Here is a 15,105-nt window from a genome sequence, read left to right as displayed (position 1 = left end):
CTGCAGGACTCTAAAATTGGACTTGAAAATACATACTTAATATTCTCTATCTAAAGCCCCACTTCATTAAACACTGGTACTTGTAATTCTCATTTAAACTTGCTTCTAGAACTTTTTTAGGGAGGAAACAAATACTGTTCCTAGGCTCAAGAAGGCCAAGAAACTATGTTCCCAAATAAAACTCACAGTGAGGTATTATTGAATTAATATCTAAATAAAGATATTATTGAATAAAGAACTTTTGTGAATTTAGTGCAGCCTACCTACATGCCTGATGTGCATAAAGGCCACCGTGTCCTCCGGTCACATCCAGGCCTGCACATTCACTCTCCACTCACGGACTCCCCCCAGAGCAACTTCCAGCCCTGCACACTCCACTCCTGCGAAGTGTTCTAAGAAGGTGGACAACTTTTTACCTCTGACTATATTTTTATCCACCCTTTCTACCTTTAGATACACAAGTACTTACCATTGGGTTTCAATTGCGTACAGTATTCACAAAGTAACACACTACACATTTGTAGTCTTCTTCGAGCAACAGGCTATACCTTACAGCCTGGGCGCACAGTAGGCTAGACCATCTAACTTCAAGTTAAGTACTCTCTCTGATATCTGCACAACAATGAAATCACCTAATGACATGTTTCTCAGAATGTAGCCCTATCAAGTGATAGATACATGACTATATTTCACTAGAAATTTTATTCTGTTTGAGATTATTTGCTTTAATAGTTCTTTGCTTTAGTAGATAAGTGCAATATTATCTGCTAATGTTAAATATAAAAGATAACAGCTATTTCTAGTTGATAAAACACATTGAAATACAAATTTTTTAAAATAATCAGATCAAAGATACATATTTTCCTACTAACGTATCTCTTTATATTTAAAACACTCATTTTTCTGTCTTTGTAAGAAAGTTATTTATTTATTTATTTGGGGGGTGGGGGGGGTCGTCTGGTATTGTGGACTCAGCCCAAGCCCTCAAAAGCAGGCTGAGCACAGGCTCTGCCATTGAGCTACACCCCAGCCCTATACACATATTTTTGACTCAGTGCTTCCTTGTGGAAAATTAAGTCAATTTGTTTTGAGCTTCATGAATGATGGCCAGGGTAAATGTCAACTATAACTCTCTTCACTTCTTATCTGGTTAACCTCACTTATAGAGCAGAACAGAAATAAATCCCTAAAGATTCATGGGGAAGGAATGAAAATAAAAACATAAAATTCATGGTGATCCAGCTGGCAAAGAGTATCAACCACTCACTTCCAGCTCCTCAATCCCAACATGAGTCCTCTTAAGAAACTCAGCCTTCAATCCCTGCAGATGGCTACAAACTGCAATTTCCTCAAATTATATTAATTCATTCAACAGATATTAAGTATCTCCTGAGGACAAAGGAACGCAGTAAACCAGGGTCAGTATTTAACAACCTGACATTCCCGGTTACCAAAGACATGCTCTTTCAAAGGCTTAGTATAAGTCTTTCTTCTACTAATGCAGAGTCTTACCTCTTAGATTTCTAGGATGAATCTGTTTCGTTCGAGGCATCTTTTTGGATTCAGGAGCTCCTTCTTCTTCTTAGAAACTGAAGGAAGAGCAGGTCACAAAAAGGTGGCTCCATAAACTCAATGTACATCAATTAATCCACGTGCTAAAAAAAGAAAAACAGACAAAACAAGCAGCAAATGTTATTACCTTCAAAGTAAAAGATAACTATTAAGTTCTGGCTTAGCACAGCATTAACCTAACTCCAGAAAAAGTAGCCAAGCCAGGCACCACTGCAAAACATTACCCACTAACTTTTAATTAAGCCTAGGTCAGGTCATTCTGCCCATATCTGGGTCTTATTAACTATGAAGGGAAAAAAATAAGAGTGTAGGGAGAAAAAAAAAATCTCTGTACCTTTATCAGATAAGAGTGAAGAAATTCACTTTGTGTTTTAAAGTAGCATCACCAGGTACAACTGGAGGATAGCATCAGGCTACGGAGGTTATGCTGTGTGCAGTCCACCTGCCCTATTGGACAGCAAGCACCACATCATGGCCATTCTGGTTTTGAGTTAATTGAGTGAGCCTAAGTTACTATTATGGCTATTCCCCAGTATCAGTCCCCCATTCTAGGATCATGAGAGGATGACACTTTCTGCCTCTCAGTGTTACTCTGGAACCTCTGACCAATCTAGCCAATGACCTCTTAAGTGGAAGAGAGATCTTTTTTACTTCCAGACTGAAGCCTTTAGTTACCAAAGCAAGATCCTCCACATCATTTAGCCCCTCTGAAAATGCACTGCTCCGGAAAATGAATCCAACAAAAGAGTTGAGGTCCCACTAACTCAAATGATCATAAAGCACAAACAAGAAAATCCCTTGTTATTGGAAGTCACTGAGGGGTTCTGGAGTTACTTGTTACTGCAGCATAACCTAGTCTGACCTGATTTATACATATTTAAAGAGTGATCTGCAATACAGAATGCCTAGATGGTAACTATCTAAAACCTAACCACCTATGTTCCTAAATCGGCCACCTCAGTCTCCTCCTCCATAAGACTCTTTCTCAAGGATCCAGCGCAAAAATTTTAGTTTTAACTTCCTGCAATAAAAATGATAAGCAAAACCTTTTATGTTGGCCCTAAACATGAAGCAATGTTTACTCACTAAGCGAACAGGCAAGAATGGAACAGGAATGCTTTGTTCAAAACTGAGGTCCCATCTGTTGCTGTACAGGAAGCAAACAAAACCTACGGAGTAGCTACCAATTGCTTATTTTCTACACATTATCTAATTTAATTCTAACAATAAGTGAAAAGGTAGCTATTATCATTTATCCATTTTATAGAGAAGAAAACTAAGTTTTGGAGAGGTTAAGTAACCTAAGATCAGCAACTAAGTAATGTGGCATCATATGACCCAGTTATTCTCAGTGCCTACTTCCTCAGTGGAGATTATAGGAAATAACAGCTACTGCCAGAGGTTGCCCACTCCCCTAAGAGGATGCATGGCACAGAAAGTCATGACTACATATTCTGATGTCAAACCAGCCTGGGTTCAAGGCCAGGCTTTACCCTTTTGTGTGCCCTTGTTCAAAGTACTTAACCTCTCAAAGATCAGACTTCTCACGGTAAAACTAAGAAAATATTATCTGCTTCTGAAGCCTGTTAGAAGCACTAGAGCTTTGCCTGTCACACAAAAATGCTGAAATAGTAATTCTCTTTAAGAAAGCCTGGATGGCAAAGAGTGTATCTAAGTATAAGGTTTTAGAATCTTATGGTTTCAACTATGAGATAGAATAAAAAAATAGGGTATATATAATAAGATATATATTTTACTCCTGATACATCTATATGTTAGCGTAGTACAAAAATACTCGTAATTTTTAACTGCATGAGGAAAAATATGAAATATGATGGCCAATACTATGTATTTCACTTAGCACTGGGCTAAATGAGCTATAAAAATATGGTTTCTCAACTCTGTGTACTAAAGAAGCACCCACTCTCTGATTCAGGAAGGATCTGATTCAATAGAGAATTTAGATACATTAAAGCCTAATTAATTGTAGGAATGCTGAGCTCAGTTCCTTGTTAAAACTTAAAGCCTCTAAATGGTCACGATATTATGAAGTTTTTAAAGCGTGAACTCCGATGTAATCCAATCATGTGATCCCATAAATGTGAGACATGCAAATTCCCAATCTGTAAGGGCTTTCCGCTACCCTGTTCCCTGCCTACCCACTGTCCCTAGCTGTCCATCCCATGTTTAAATCCTTGTGTTAGGGGGAGTGGATATTTGCAAAGACAGCAGCAGTGTAGCGACTAGGAGAGGTGATAAACCGTTCCTTTACCAGGAGAAAATAAATACTACATGGAGCAAAAACAGGACACGATCAAAAAGCGTAAAGACAGTTGCAAGGAGAAAAAACATGAATGAATGCGGAGGGCGGAGCCTGGGAAAACCCCTCTGCAACGCTGCACTGAACAAAGCGCTTCGCATGCCAGGAGGAGGGGGGATGGAAGTGCCAGCCCAGGAAGGAACCCGGAGTGGATGCGGAGAGCAGGAGGAGGAGGACAAGAAGAGGCGAGCGCGGCAGCCCTGAGACTCCTCCTCGCCGCCAGCTCCGCCGCCGCCCCCTCCCATCTTCAGCCAGCAACTCCTTCCCGAGCCCGACCCCGAGGCGAGCTCGAGCCAACCTGCGCCCCGACCTGCAGCCCCCAGCCCAACAGCTGCAGGCGCGCACTTCCAACCCGGAAAGAAACTACCCAGGTGGCCAGGAGTAAACAGGCACTTGGAGCAAAGAACGAAAGGGAAAGAAAGCCACAAAGCCAGGAGGTTGGGAAGCCGAGGCCTGGTCTCCCTCACCCCGCACCCTCTTGCAAAATGCGTCTGCGGCTGAAAGGCAGGGTCCCTCCGTACCTGCTGGGATCGCAGGACCGCAGCTCGGGCTGCTCCCGCGCGGTGAGGGCGCCCAGAAGTGGCAAGTGGCTCCCGCACGCAGCCATCCCCTCTCCAAGGTCGGCGGTTGCACAAACGCGCGCACACAACACACACATACACACACACTCACACTTACGCGCCCGCACACCCCCCGCCCGCCAGAGGGGGGGAAGTGGTCCTGCCCCCTCGCCGCCACCGCCCCCCAGCTGCAGCGCCCCAGCCGCGGAGCCCGCGCCGACCTGCAGCCAGGACGCCCGGCCGAGCCCCGGCCGCTGCAGCCGGCCCTGGCGCTGCGCTGCTGATGGCGGCAGCCGCAGCTCGGAATCTCCGCGACCCCCGCGCGGCGGCGGCGGCGGCGCCTGGGATCCCTCCTTCACTTGACAACCCCAAACACAAACAGAACCTCCTCCAGCTGCGGCTGCTCTCCCAGTCCCCGGCTCCGTCCCCTTCCCCGCCGCCGCCGCCGCCGCCCGCTGCAGCCACAGTAAAGGCCGGCGACTGGCGCTCACACCACCCGGCGCTGAAATATTAAACAGGGGAGCGGGCCGGGGGGCGGGGGGGAGCGCGGGGCGCGCGGCGGGGGCCGCAGGCGCCGGGCGGGGGAGGCGGCGGCGCTCGCCGGCGCCCCGAGCCGCGGCATGATCGCGGCGACTGGAGAGGGGGCTGCGGGGGACCCGGCGGCGGGGCCGGGGGCGCGCACCACGGCGGGGCGGGCAGGCGGACGGCCGGAGCCGGGGCGCGGTGGGCGGGCTCGGGCTTTACCTCTCCCCCGGGACAGAGTAGGGCACGTTTGGCGTCTTTGGGGACGGCGGGAGGAGCGCGGGCCGGGCGGCGCGGGGGAGGGAGGCGAAGGTCGAGGCTTTCCCGCGGGTGGGCGGGGCGGCAGGGGATCCCCGGGGGCGGAGGCGGGGAGGCCGCGGGTGGCGACGCGCGGGCGCAGGCGGGGGAGGGGGCGTCCCGAGGCGGGGGCTTCGCGGGGGGAGGGGCGGGGAACACCCGCCGGGCGGGCGCGGCCGCCTGCTCCGCCCGGGCCGGCGCTCGCTGGGAGCCCGTGCCCCGGGTCTCCCCGGTGGGGCGGACCCGGGGCCGCGCCAGCCTCGCCAGCCACCCGCGGATCGCCCCGCCCGGCCGCCGCAGGGACTGAGGGGGGGCGCGGAAAGCGCGGCTCGAGGGGGAGGGGCGGGGTTAGGGACGCGAGGGGCGGGAGCCCAGGGTCGCGCTTGCAAGGGGGACTCGCGCCGAGCGGGGGCGGAGGGGCGGGCCCAGCCGGTCACGCGGCCCGGGGAGGCCTGGCCGGGTCGCGCAGTTGGGGGCGGTTGGTCCGGGAAGAGGGGCGGGGACGGGCGGGGCAGTAGTTTCTCTTTACCGTCTCTTTACTTTCCAAAGCAGGATGTGGGCCGGCCCGGTGACGTCATGGGGTCTCCCAGCCCCGCCCCTCGCCCGGGCCGACTGGGGGAGGGGGAGGAACAAGGGAGGGGGGTACCCCAAGGGGGTTTCCTCAGCAACGCGTGGAGGGAAGGGGAAAATCATTGTGAAACTTGAAACTCATTAACTTTGAAAAACAACTTAAAAAAACCAAAGGGGGGCGGGGTGTTGGTTTGGAGGGTAGAAGGGGACATATTATTAACCCTGAACTGAAACCACTTTTTGGTGGCGGATGTTCTATTAAAAGAGCAAGGAAAGCCAAGGTTATTCCAGAGGCCACCCCAAAGCCCGCTGGTGCTTCCCAAAGCCAAAGCTGCGAGCGCAATTAACCCCTACCTGCCCGCCTGACCGCTTGGTCCTAACAGGGGAGGGCACCTCAGGCGCAGAAGTGGGGTGCAGGGCTGGACAGCCCACCCAGCTCTTGGGTCGCCGCTGGGGAGCAGTGAAAGGGGAAGAGGGAGTAATTACTGTAAACCAGAGTTTGACCCCAGCTGCTAGAAAGCAGTAGAGGAAGCAAGAAGTGAAAATTATGGAAAAGAAATAAGAGGAGCAGGACCTGGGTAAGAAAAGTCGTTTTCGAGATTAGACCTAAAAACATTAGTAGTTTGGGGCTCACAAATTCCACATGTACCCCTTAAAAAGCAGGGGAAAGTGGTTTAACGGGCCACCTCGAACTGGGGAGAAAAAAAAAAGTTAGATGCAAAAAAAAAAAAAGAAGGTTCTTTTATAAAACCAAACTGTTTTCCCCTTTTAAGGGAAAAAAATGGCAAACGATCATACACCCACAAAAAACAGCTGGCCAGCTGTGCAAACTTAATTTTTTTGTTGTTGTTCCCTTGGGCTTCCATAAAGATGTCTGGGTCTTTCCTGACCCATACCCCTAAAATTCCCCAGAGGAAATCCAACCTCTAGTTGGGAATGATTAAAAATGGAATACTCAGTAATGGCGAGTTAAGAGCCAAAAATAATGTTAGGCGAAGGGGAAAATATGCCTACCAGAGAGAAAATTTGGCGGACTATAGGAGCAAAGATCATCCAAGTGAAAATTTAGAATGACAGCTAGCCTATACCAACCCTACAACTTTTAATTTTCAATGTTGATATAATCATCTCTTACGAAAGGAAATGCTTAGCCAATGGACTGCAGTCACAAGAAGTACATCATGTAACTCCCCAGCTGGGTTTTTGGAGTCAAAAAAATAAACGTGCAATTAAATGTGAAAGTATAGCCAATAATCTATAAGGATAAAAAAGGTCCCTTTATAATAAGTCGAGTTTGTGTCATTGGAGAAGTCAGAAATATTAACTGCATGAATAATTTACTCAATAGTTGTCGAACACAACAGAAAAAAATACATTACAAACACAATGTCTATTTAGGATTTAGCGTTGCTAGGAACTTTCAAATAAAATATGCAGGCAATTTTGAATTACAGTCGATTAATTTTGGCATTTCAATTTGTTTTCTCGAGCAGCAGACCAATATTCAACTTATTTTTGGAAATATATACAATACGGAACTCTCCCAGTTAAGTTTTCCAATTTTCTAACTGCAATTTCTTTGCCTACAATTCTGACTTCCTAGACACCAAAATGCAGGGAAATAAGCTAGGTTATACAGTAGCTTGCTTCGGCTTGTTTAGTGGCAAATTCAATATTTTGGTTCTCAAAATATATCAAATAAACTGGGAGGGGTGTGAGCCAGGAGATAAATATATATATGAGATAAATGTTGAAAATCCCCGGAACAATGGGGGAGTGGGTGACCATTATCTGCAAAGTGGGGGAGGCAGGCTCTGGGGGGGGCGCATTTCTCTGGGGTTCCATCCCAACTGGCGTGTGAAAGCTTACGGGCTGTGGGCTTTGAGGGAGGGCAATGTCACTTCTACACGAATTTTTCTTGCTGTGTAGGTTGGGGAAAGCACAACTCCACCCCAGGGCCGCGGCCCGGGCCCCCGGTTCCCACGCGGCCGCCCAGCCCCGCCCGGCTCGGGCTCCCCCCTGGCGCGGCCCCGCGGCCCCGGCCCTCCGCCCTGCGCGCGACCAGGCAGCGCCACAGCCACCGCCACCGCCACGCGGAGATCCCGGAGGTTCCTCCCCGCCGGCCGCCGGGTCACGCTGCCCGTCCCTCCCCTCCGCCCTCCGCCCTCCGCGCGCGCTGGGCTTTCCCGTCCACCGGCCGAATCCCCTCCTCCTCTGGGCAACCCGGCGACAAAACCTTCCCTGCACGCTCTGCCAACTCTGTCCCACGCCCAGGCTCTTCCCAAGCCAGGCGCCAGACAAAAGAACCGAGAGGAAAACTTACCCGAACTGCAACGCAAAAAGTCTGATCCAAAGCTTCCTGGGTTTAACTTTTAATTTTTAAAACAACAAAAGCAGAAACCAAAAGCCTCCTAGGTTGGAAGTGGGCGTGAGAGGAAATGCTAGAGGGAGGCGCTTCGTGCTCTTGGCTGCTTTTGCCCCCCCCCCCCACCTCCTTTCTGGTCCCTGCCTGGGGCTTTGATGTTATCTAGCGCACCGCCTACATGGGTTTATACCTTAGGCTTTGTGCAGAGAGCAATGTACAGATATTCAGCATTTTATATGCTAGTTGGGAGCCAGGGTAGCAGGTGGTCACGGTAAAGGATCCCCACTTCTAACCCCTGCAGTGAGAAGAGAACATTTGCAGAGGATTCCCTTTGTTACCTGGGCTGAAAGAACTATCCAGCTATCTCGGAGAGTTGGGTCTGTGGCCATTATTATTATTATTATTATTATTATTATTATTATTATTATTATTATTATTATTATTACAACAACAACACACATTAGAAGGCCTCCAAAATTGGATTGGTTTCCCTCCATAGTACAAACTTGCAATACAATGGTATTTGTTCAGTTTTCAGATCTCAGTTTTGAAAGTAAATTTTATTTGCTTCCTGAGATAGTCCTGCAGCCTGAAAGAGACAAAAGACATACCCCTGAAGAGTATAAACTATAATAACAAGGCTTACATGCATCATAGATTCCCTTATGGGCCAAAATATCCACACACCTTCCCACTCACATTATGGAGAGCTTGTAACTGTGGATTTTACATTGCTTATCTGGTCAATAGCAAAAGCTGGATATATTTTTACATTAGGTTAGCAGGCTCCAGATCATCACTAACAAAGTACTAACCAAAGATGCTTTTCTCTCTCTTTCTCTAAACAGATTAATAATGAAGAAGTCAGGCACCTACCCCCATTCATCCTTACCTGCACATCCCCTTTATGGCAACACCAGCCTTGCCCTCTGGGAGTTTACAAATTAATGGAGACTGGATAAACACCCAGAAAAATACCTGGAGGGAAAAAAAAAAGATACAAGAAGAAGCTTATAAACAGAGCCAATTAAAGTTATACAGAGTTATTTACACGATTGCTGAGAGGTTTCTGGTTGTGTGGAGGGCAGGAATAGCAGAGAAAGTTTCATCCTGAGGGTGAGTTCTCAGTGGGACTTTGAAAGCAATTTCAGGATTTGGCAGGGATGAGGTCAGCATTCCAGGGGAGGGAAATAGCTTGAAGGTGAGAACAAGTGAACTGTGTGTGATGGTTTTTCCACCTAGAACAGAAAGTCCAAGCAAATGTGAAAGGAGAACCACCCAAACCAGGCCACTTGAGAGTGAAAGGGAAGCTATTAATAATTATACCCAGATAGGAGCCTTACACCTGGACTGTCCCCACAAATGGGAAGGGAGATTCTCTAGTAATGAGCTATAAAGACAGAGTGGGCAGGCACTAGGCAATCCAGGAAGAGCTGATTCAGTCATCATTTGGAAGGAATTAAGACATGATACTGCAAACAGTTGGTAGTCCTTTGGAGACATCTGGACTGAGAATGGTCTTTTAAGGGAAAGTTATTGCCACTGATGGATTTAGAATAGATGTGGAAGCTGCAGCCTTGGTTGTACGAGTAGTAGTGCTAACAGTAGTGGTGGTCGTGATCAGTTACCGACAGCTTACCATGAGCCAGCTCTCCCGCGTGGACTTAGCCCACTCCATAAACCCATTACTGCACATGAAGAAGCAGAGACTAAAATTATTTGGCCTTTTTTTTTTAAATGCTAAATAATCTGCCCAAGTCACAGAACTATTAAATGACAAATACATGATTGGAATTCAGAGAATATCAGATGCTTAAAGCATGAGAAGTGTGTTTTGTGAAAAACAGATTACAGTCACTTTATAATATTCTACATCTGTGGAACAAAGAGGGAAAAAAGGATTTTTTTTTAAAGGTCGTAGTTCAAGTTTCAAGAACTTACTTGTTAGGTTGTGTCATGAAAAATGGAGATGGAATAGTTCATGTTTAAGTGGGAGAAGAGAAAATGTTTTTGAGTTTAATCATGTCTAGTTTCAAGGAGATTTCACATTTATGCCAATGTTTTTAGAGTTAATCTTACTGTTAAAGGGAGACTGGTTTCATTGAAAAGCACCTACTTCAACAACAAAGATGATTGTTTAATGAGTATTTTTTGTGCAATACCTGTTTCATGGGGTGGGCCTGGAGGACTAGACGTGATTGACACAAGTGATACTAGGTGTTCTTAACAGAATTCCCCATAAGCAGTGTGTACAGGTGACATCCTAAGAAACTGGGGCAAACAGCGTTCTACAAAAATAATCCAACGTTGTCCATAACCTAATGATGTGGAAACAAGCCCCACAATCTGAGCCCTCTGTTGGCCATCTCAGACTGCATAACACAATACCACAGACCAGGGTGCTCATCAGTTTCCTCATGTTGTGGAGGCTGGAAGTCCAAGATGAAGTTCCTGGCAGGTTCAGTTTCTGCTGAAGGTAGCCTTCCTGGTCTGCACGGGCCCACCTTCTCACGATGTCCTCCCAAGGCCTTTCCTGGAGGGGTGCATAGGCATGGAAAGGGGACGTGAGAGAAGGAGCTCTCTGGTGCTTCTTCCTTGAAGAAAACTAATCCTGTGGGATGAGGGCCCCAGTGTTAACCTCCTAAAGATCCTATCTCCAGATACAGTCACCTTGGCACTTACACACAGGGATTTGGGCAGGGGCACAACTCAGCCCATACCTGAAGCCTTTTCACGGGGAGTTGTAGATTCATGCCAACCCGGGAAGGGGGTTTGTGGGATGCTTGGAAAGGACCAAAAGCACTTTGTTCTAATCTCTCTTGTTTTCAGGAAGAATCCTTCCTAATTAACTCTTAAAATATTATGGTGCACTCTCCTCTTCAATACTTCTAGTGAAAGAGTTCTTAAATTATGGAACACCACCTGGGTATGCTATAAATAAAGGCATTTTATTGACTGCCAAAGGATCAGAGGGTCTCATTTTCCTGATTTTATGTAAACTAAGCATTATTTATCTAAAGTGTGGATTCCCCCTGCCTTGCCCCAAACCCTCTATCTTATCACTCTATTGATCCCTTTTTAAACATCTAGCAATCTAGAATTATCTTGGTGGTTTCCATGTTTGTCATTTCTCAACCTCCAACTAGAACACCACAGCTGTGAGTGAGGGGTCTTGTTTTGTGGTGAAGATATCCAGTGCATCTTCACCACCTAGAGCAGTATTGGGATACATGTTCAGTGAATATTGAAGTCTAAATCTTGCTCACCTTCCAGTTTGGTTCCTAAGCCTTTCATGTCAGCTTGTTTTCTTGCTTTTATATTTTTTCCTTGAATATCCTTATGAATCTTTATTTCTGGACTCAAAATTATGCAACGCAGTTAAAAGGGATCTGCTCACGTTGTAGACTAGGGAAGCTGAAATATGGAGTGGCTGGATGTATTGTAAAGTATCACCACCTGGCTCCTGGCCGAGTGTGACTGGAGAACTTGGGGTCCATCCTCTCCCCCTCTTCCTTTTGCAATCAAGTCCTTTTTCCCTTTACACCCTCACCCTGATTCTCACCAGCAACCACAAACCCTTTGCTTGCTATTAATCTTCATTACTAGGTTTTATTTTTTAAAGTAGTTCTCCTGTACTAAAATTTTGATACAGATTTTGGGGCTTAAGCATTTTGTGAGGGAGGAAGGAAGGAAGGAAAGAAATGTGTGTAATATTAAGAAAAATATGGCAGCCAGTTGTTGGTGGCACACACCTATAATCCCAGTGACTTGAGAGGCTGAGGCAGGAGGATTTTGAATTCAAAGCCAGCCTCAGCAGCTTAGTGAGGCCATAAGAAACTTAGTAAGACCCTGCCTCTAAATAAAATATATTTTTAAAAGGGCTGAAAATGTGACTCAGTGGTTCAGCACCCCTGGGTTCAATCAATCCCCAGTAACAAAAAGAAGAAGAAGGAGGAGGGTGGGGAGGAGGAGGATTTTTTTAAAGTGTATAAGAAAAGCGATTTACCAAGTGATCCTTCCAAACCCAATCTACATCCATTCCCTTTCCTTTCTGGGTTGCTACAATTGTTGAGTTAAAGAGAGTTAAAAAATCAGGCAAAGTCTTAGGAATAAAGAGAGAAAACCAGTGCTCAGTGATACTCCTTCTGGCCTGGAAAGAGTATGCTCATTGGTTAGTCTCCCCCGCCCCCTGCCTCCCACACAAACATTCCACTTCCCCAAACCTTACCAGAACCCAAACTCACCAGCTTCTGACTTTGTAAAATATGTTGTTGGGCTCTAAGAAATTTTCTCCCAATGCCTGCTTGTTGGATCAAATTTTGCCACTGAATTGCTCCTGGCAAACATCTCTCAAGCCCTCACTTTTTCCTTTCCCTAAATTCTCTGCGGTACATCCAATTCTGTACTGTTTTGTATAATTTTCTGTACATAAAAATCCCATGGTTATGAATGTGTGATTTGAATTTATTGGCATGTTCTTGTCACGGTCTGTCAAAATGTCTATGGGTATCAATAGGAAGGAACCCAAGAATCTACAGTCAAGTCTAACTTGGGAAAAGTTGAAGAAGGAGCAGTGAACACAGTGAACATTCTAGAAGTTAAGGGAAATGAATGTAATATTAACTGACAACTAAGAGACATGAGCAGGGAAATGGAGGACAAGAGTAAACTTTAGCTCAAGGGAAGCTTTGATATGTTTCAGATACTCTTTACGGTTCAGCTAATTTCTGCAAGAGGAGGTGGAGCTTGATTTATGGTAGATGATTGAAAAATGGAACAAATGTTAAATAAAGCATCTAAATAAGACTCTTTATGGGGGTGGGGTGCATGGTGCCCATCAGCTAACCAGGTCTCTCTGTCTAATCTAAAGACAGTGTAGATATCATTTATAAGATTTGGGTTCGGTTTTATTTTGTTTTGTTCTCTCTCTCTCTCTCTCTCTCTCTCTCTCTCTCTCTCTCTCTCTCTCTCCTATTAATGTATTATACACACAAGGGCTGGGTAATTATAAAAAATATTGAGACAAGCAGCAAATCTTGGCACAGTCCCTGTATGTAGTGCTCAGAGCAAGAGTAACAGGACACACACATTTGTCTTGTGCTTGCTACTCCATACAACTGTTGTTCCCAACTGCTGTGGAACCTTCTGGTTGCAAAATTCCATCCCTCACATAGTAACAAGAGAGTCAAAACATCCCCCCCCCGCCCCCCACCGCCTGAGCTCTGATCACACAGGGCTTTCGTAACCATGTTCTCTCAGAAAGTTCCATAGTCCACCCCCCTGGAACAAAATAATTTCCAGAAAAGTAAATCAGATGTTGTCTAACAGTAGTTTTTCTTTTTTTTTTTTTTTTCTCTCTCCTATTTTTAATCATTCTAAAAGCAAAGTTTTCTTTTACCTAAGATCTGGTTTGGGGAAGGTAAACAGTTGGTTTCTGAATTTTCTTCCAAAATATGTTCCTACTGCTTCAATAACTGTTCCTTTTAGATATTCTGAGCAACTGATGATCCTGTATCCATTTTGACACAATTAAAACAAATTCACACAATATTTTTCATTGAAATCTCTAATGGGTTTTCTTCTTAAGAAATCTCATTTCCTTATTTAAAAAATAAAAAAAAAGATTTTTCCCAAACCAATTACTATTCAAAAATTTCCATACATAAGTTAATTTTATGACAGTGGTTTATGATTCATATTCCCAAAAGGCCAGCTTTATTCTCTAATAAATCACAACAAAAAATTTTGTGTCTGCTCTCACAAGTTCAAAGAAAACCAGAACAAGGTTGGGCAGTATTTGAATGAGAAATTCTGGGTTGCTGAGCAGATTTTAAATAGCATGGATTTCTTGGTACTAAAATCTCCTTGAAGCTTTTTTGATTCTTTTCTGGCAATCTAAACATGTGGCAATATTAAGAAATTGCCATTCTGTATTGACCAGTTGGGTATCAGTTAAGCAAAAGGAATCATTCTTCTAGGTTAAACTAAAAGCCCTAGGAAAAAGGAAAAAAAAAATTACTATTTCTTGCCATGGTCAAAGTCCAACACAGAAATATTGCTAATCAGCAACCTGAACTTAATATGCTAAAGTACCAAGGGACATTTTACAGTGTCCTCATCTTTTAAATCAATGATAATAATAACTATTTCCTAGTGATGCTTTGTGGAAGAGCATTGCATGCTTGTTAAACAAACTACCTCTGTAAGTATCTGACAAAACAGCTACTTTCCTTAATCCTTCCATTAGGTGTATCTTATTTATTTTTCTTATTTATTTATTGATACTGGGTATTGAACCCAGGGATGGTCAACCACTGAGCCACATCCAACAACCCTTTTTAAAATATTTTGTTTCGAGACAGGGTCTGGAAAAGGTACCTAGGGCCTCACTAAGTTTCGGAGGCTGGCTTTGAACTTACGATCTGTTCTCTTTTCTTTTTTCACTTACATAGTGATTGGATTCCTTTCCTTTCCTTTCCTTTCTCTTTCGTTTTTTCTTTCTTTCCGTCTCCCCCCTAAATAAGGCTCTTTATTCTCTCCCCCTAAATAAGAAGCAGCAGCCTCCTCCTCCTCCTCCCCCCCTCCCCCTTCTCCTCCCCCTCCGCCTCCTCTTCCTCCCCCTCCTCCTCCTTCTTCTTCTTCTCCTTCTTCTTCTTCTCCTCCTCCTCCTCCTCCTCCTCCTCCTCCTCCTCCTCCTCCTCCTCCTCCTCCTCCTCCTTCTCTCTCTCTCTCTCTTTTCTTTCTTCCTGTACTAGAGACTGAAACTTAAGCCTGGCACCTGCTCAGCACACACACTACCTCTGAGCTGTACCCCCAGCTCCTGAATTCGTCTTTTGCATTTGTTTTCACACATGTAACAACTTTCCACTTGACTACTCTATTTATTTATTTTTTCTTCT

The 15,105-nt window shown here is 45.5% G+C and overlaps 1 protein-coding gene across 5 annotated transcripts in view; it reads right to left on the bottom strand.

The window, feature by feature from the left end:
* Hivep1 (HIVEP zinc finger 1) overlaps window positions 1-8,270 on the bottom strand; it is a 138,970-nt gene extending 130,700 nt beyond the window's left edge. The window contains exons 1-2 of one of the 5 annotated variants that reach the window (XM_027948212.3): window positions 8,165-8,270; window positions 1,513-1,655 (exon numbers count right to left, since the gene is read on the bottom strand). In XM_027948212.3, the coding sequence (XP_027804013.2) occupies window positions 1,513-1,552 (40 nt within the window). In that variant the 5' untranslated portion in view covers window positions 1,553-1,655; window positions 8,165-8,270. The other 4 variants (XM_071613686.1, XM_071613688.1, XM_071613685.1 and 1 more) reach the window with 4 other exon arrangements.
* Window positions 8,271-15,105: the final 6,835 nt, after the last annotated feature.

This window comes from Marmota flaviventris, chromosome 6 (assembly GCF_047511675.1).
Source record: "Marmota flaviventris isolate mMarFla1 chromosome 6, mMarFla1.hap1, whole genome shotgun sequence".
NCBI classification, from domain to species: Eukaryota; Metazoa; Chordata; class Mammalia; order Rodentia; family Sciuridae; genus Marmota; species Marmota flaviventris.
Note: the sequence above shows the minus strand (reverse complement) of the source record. Positions and strands in the feature narration are given on the sequence as shown.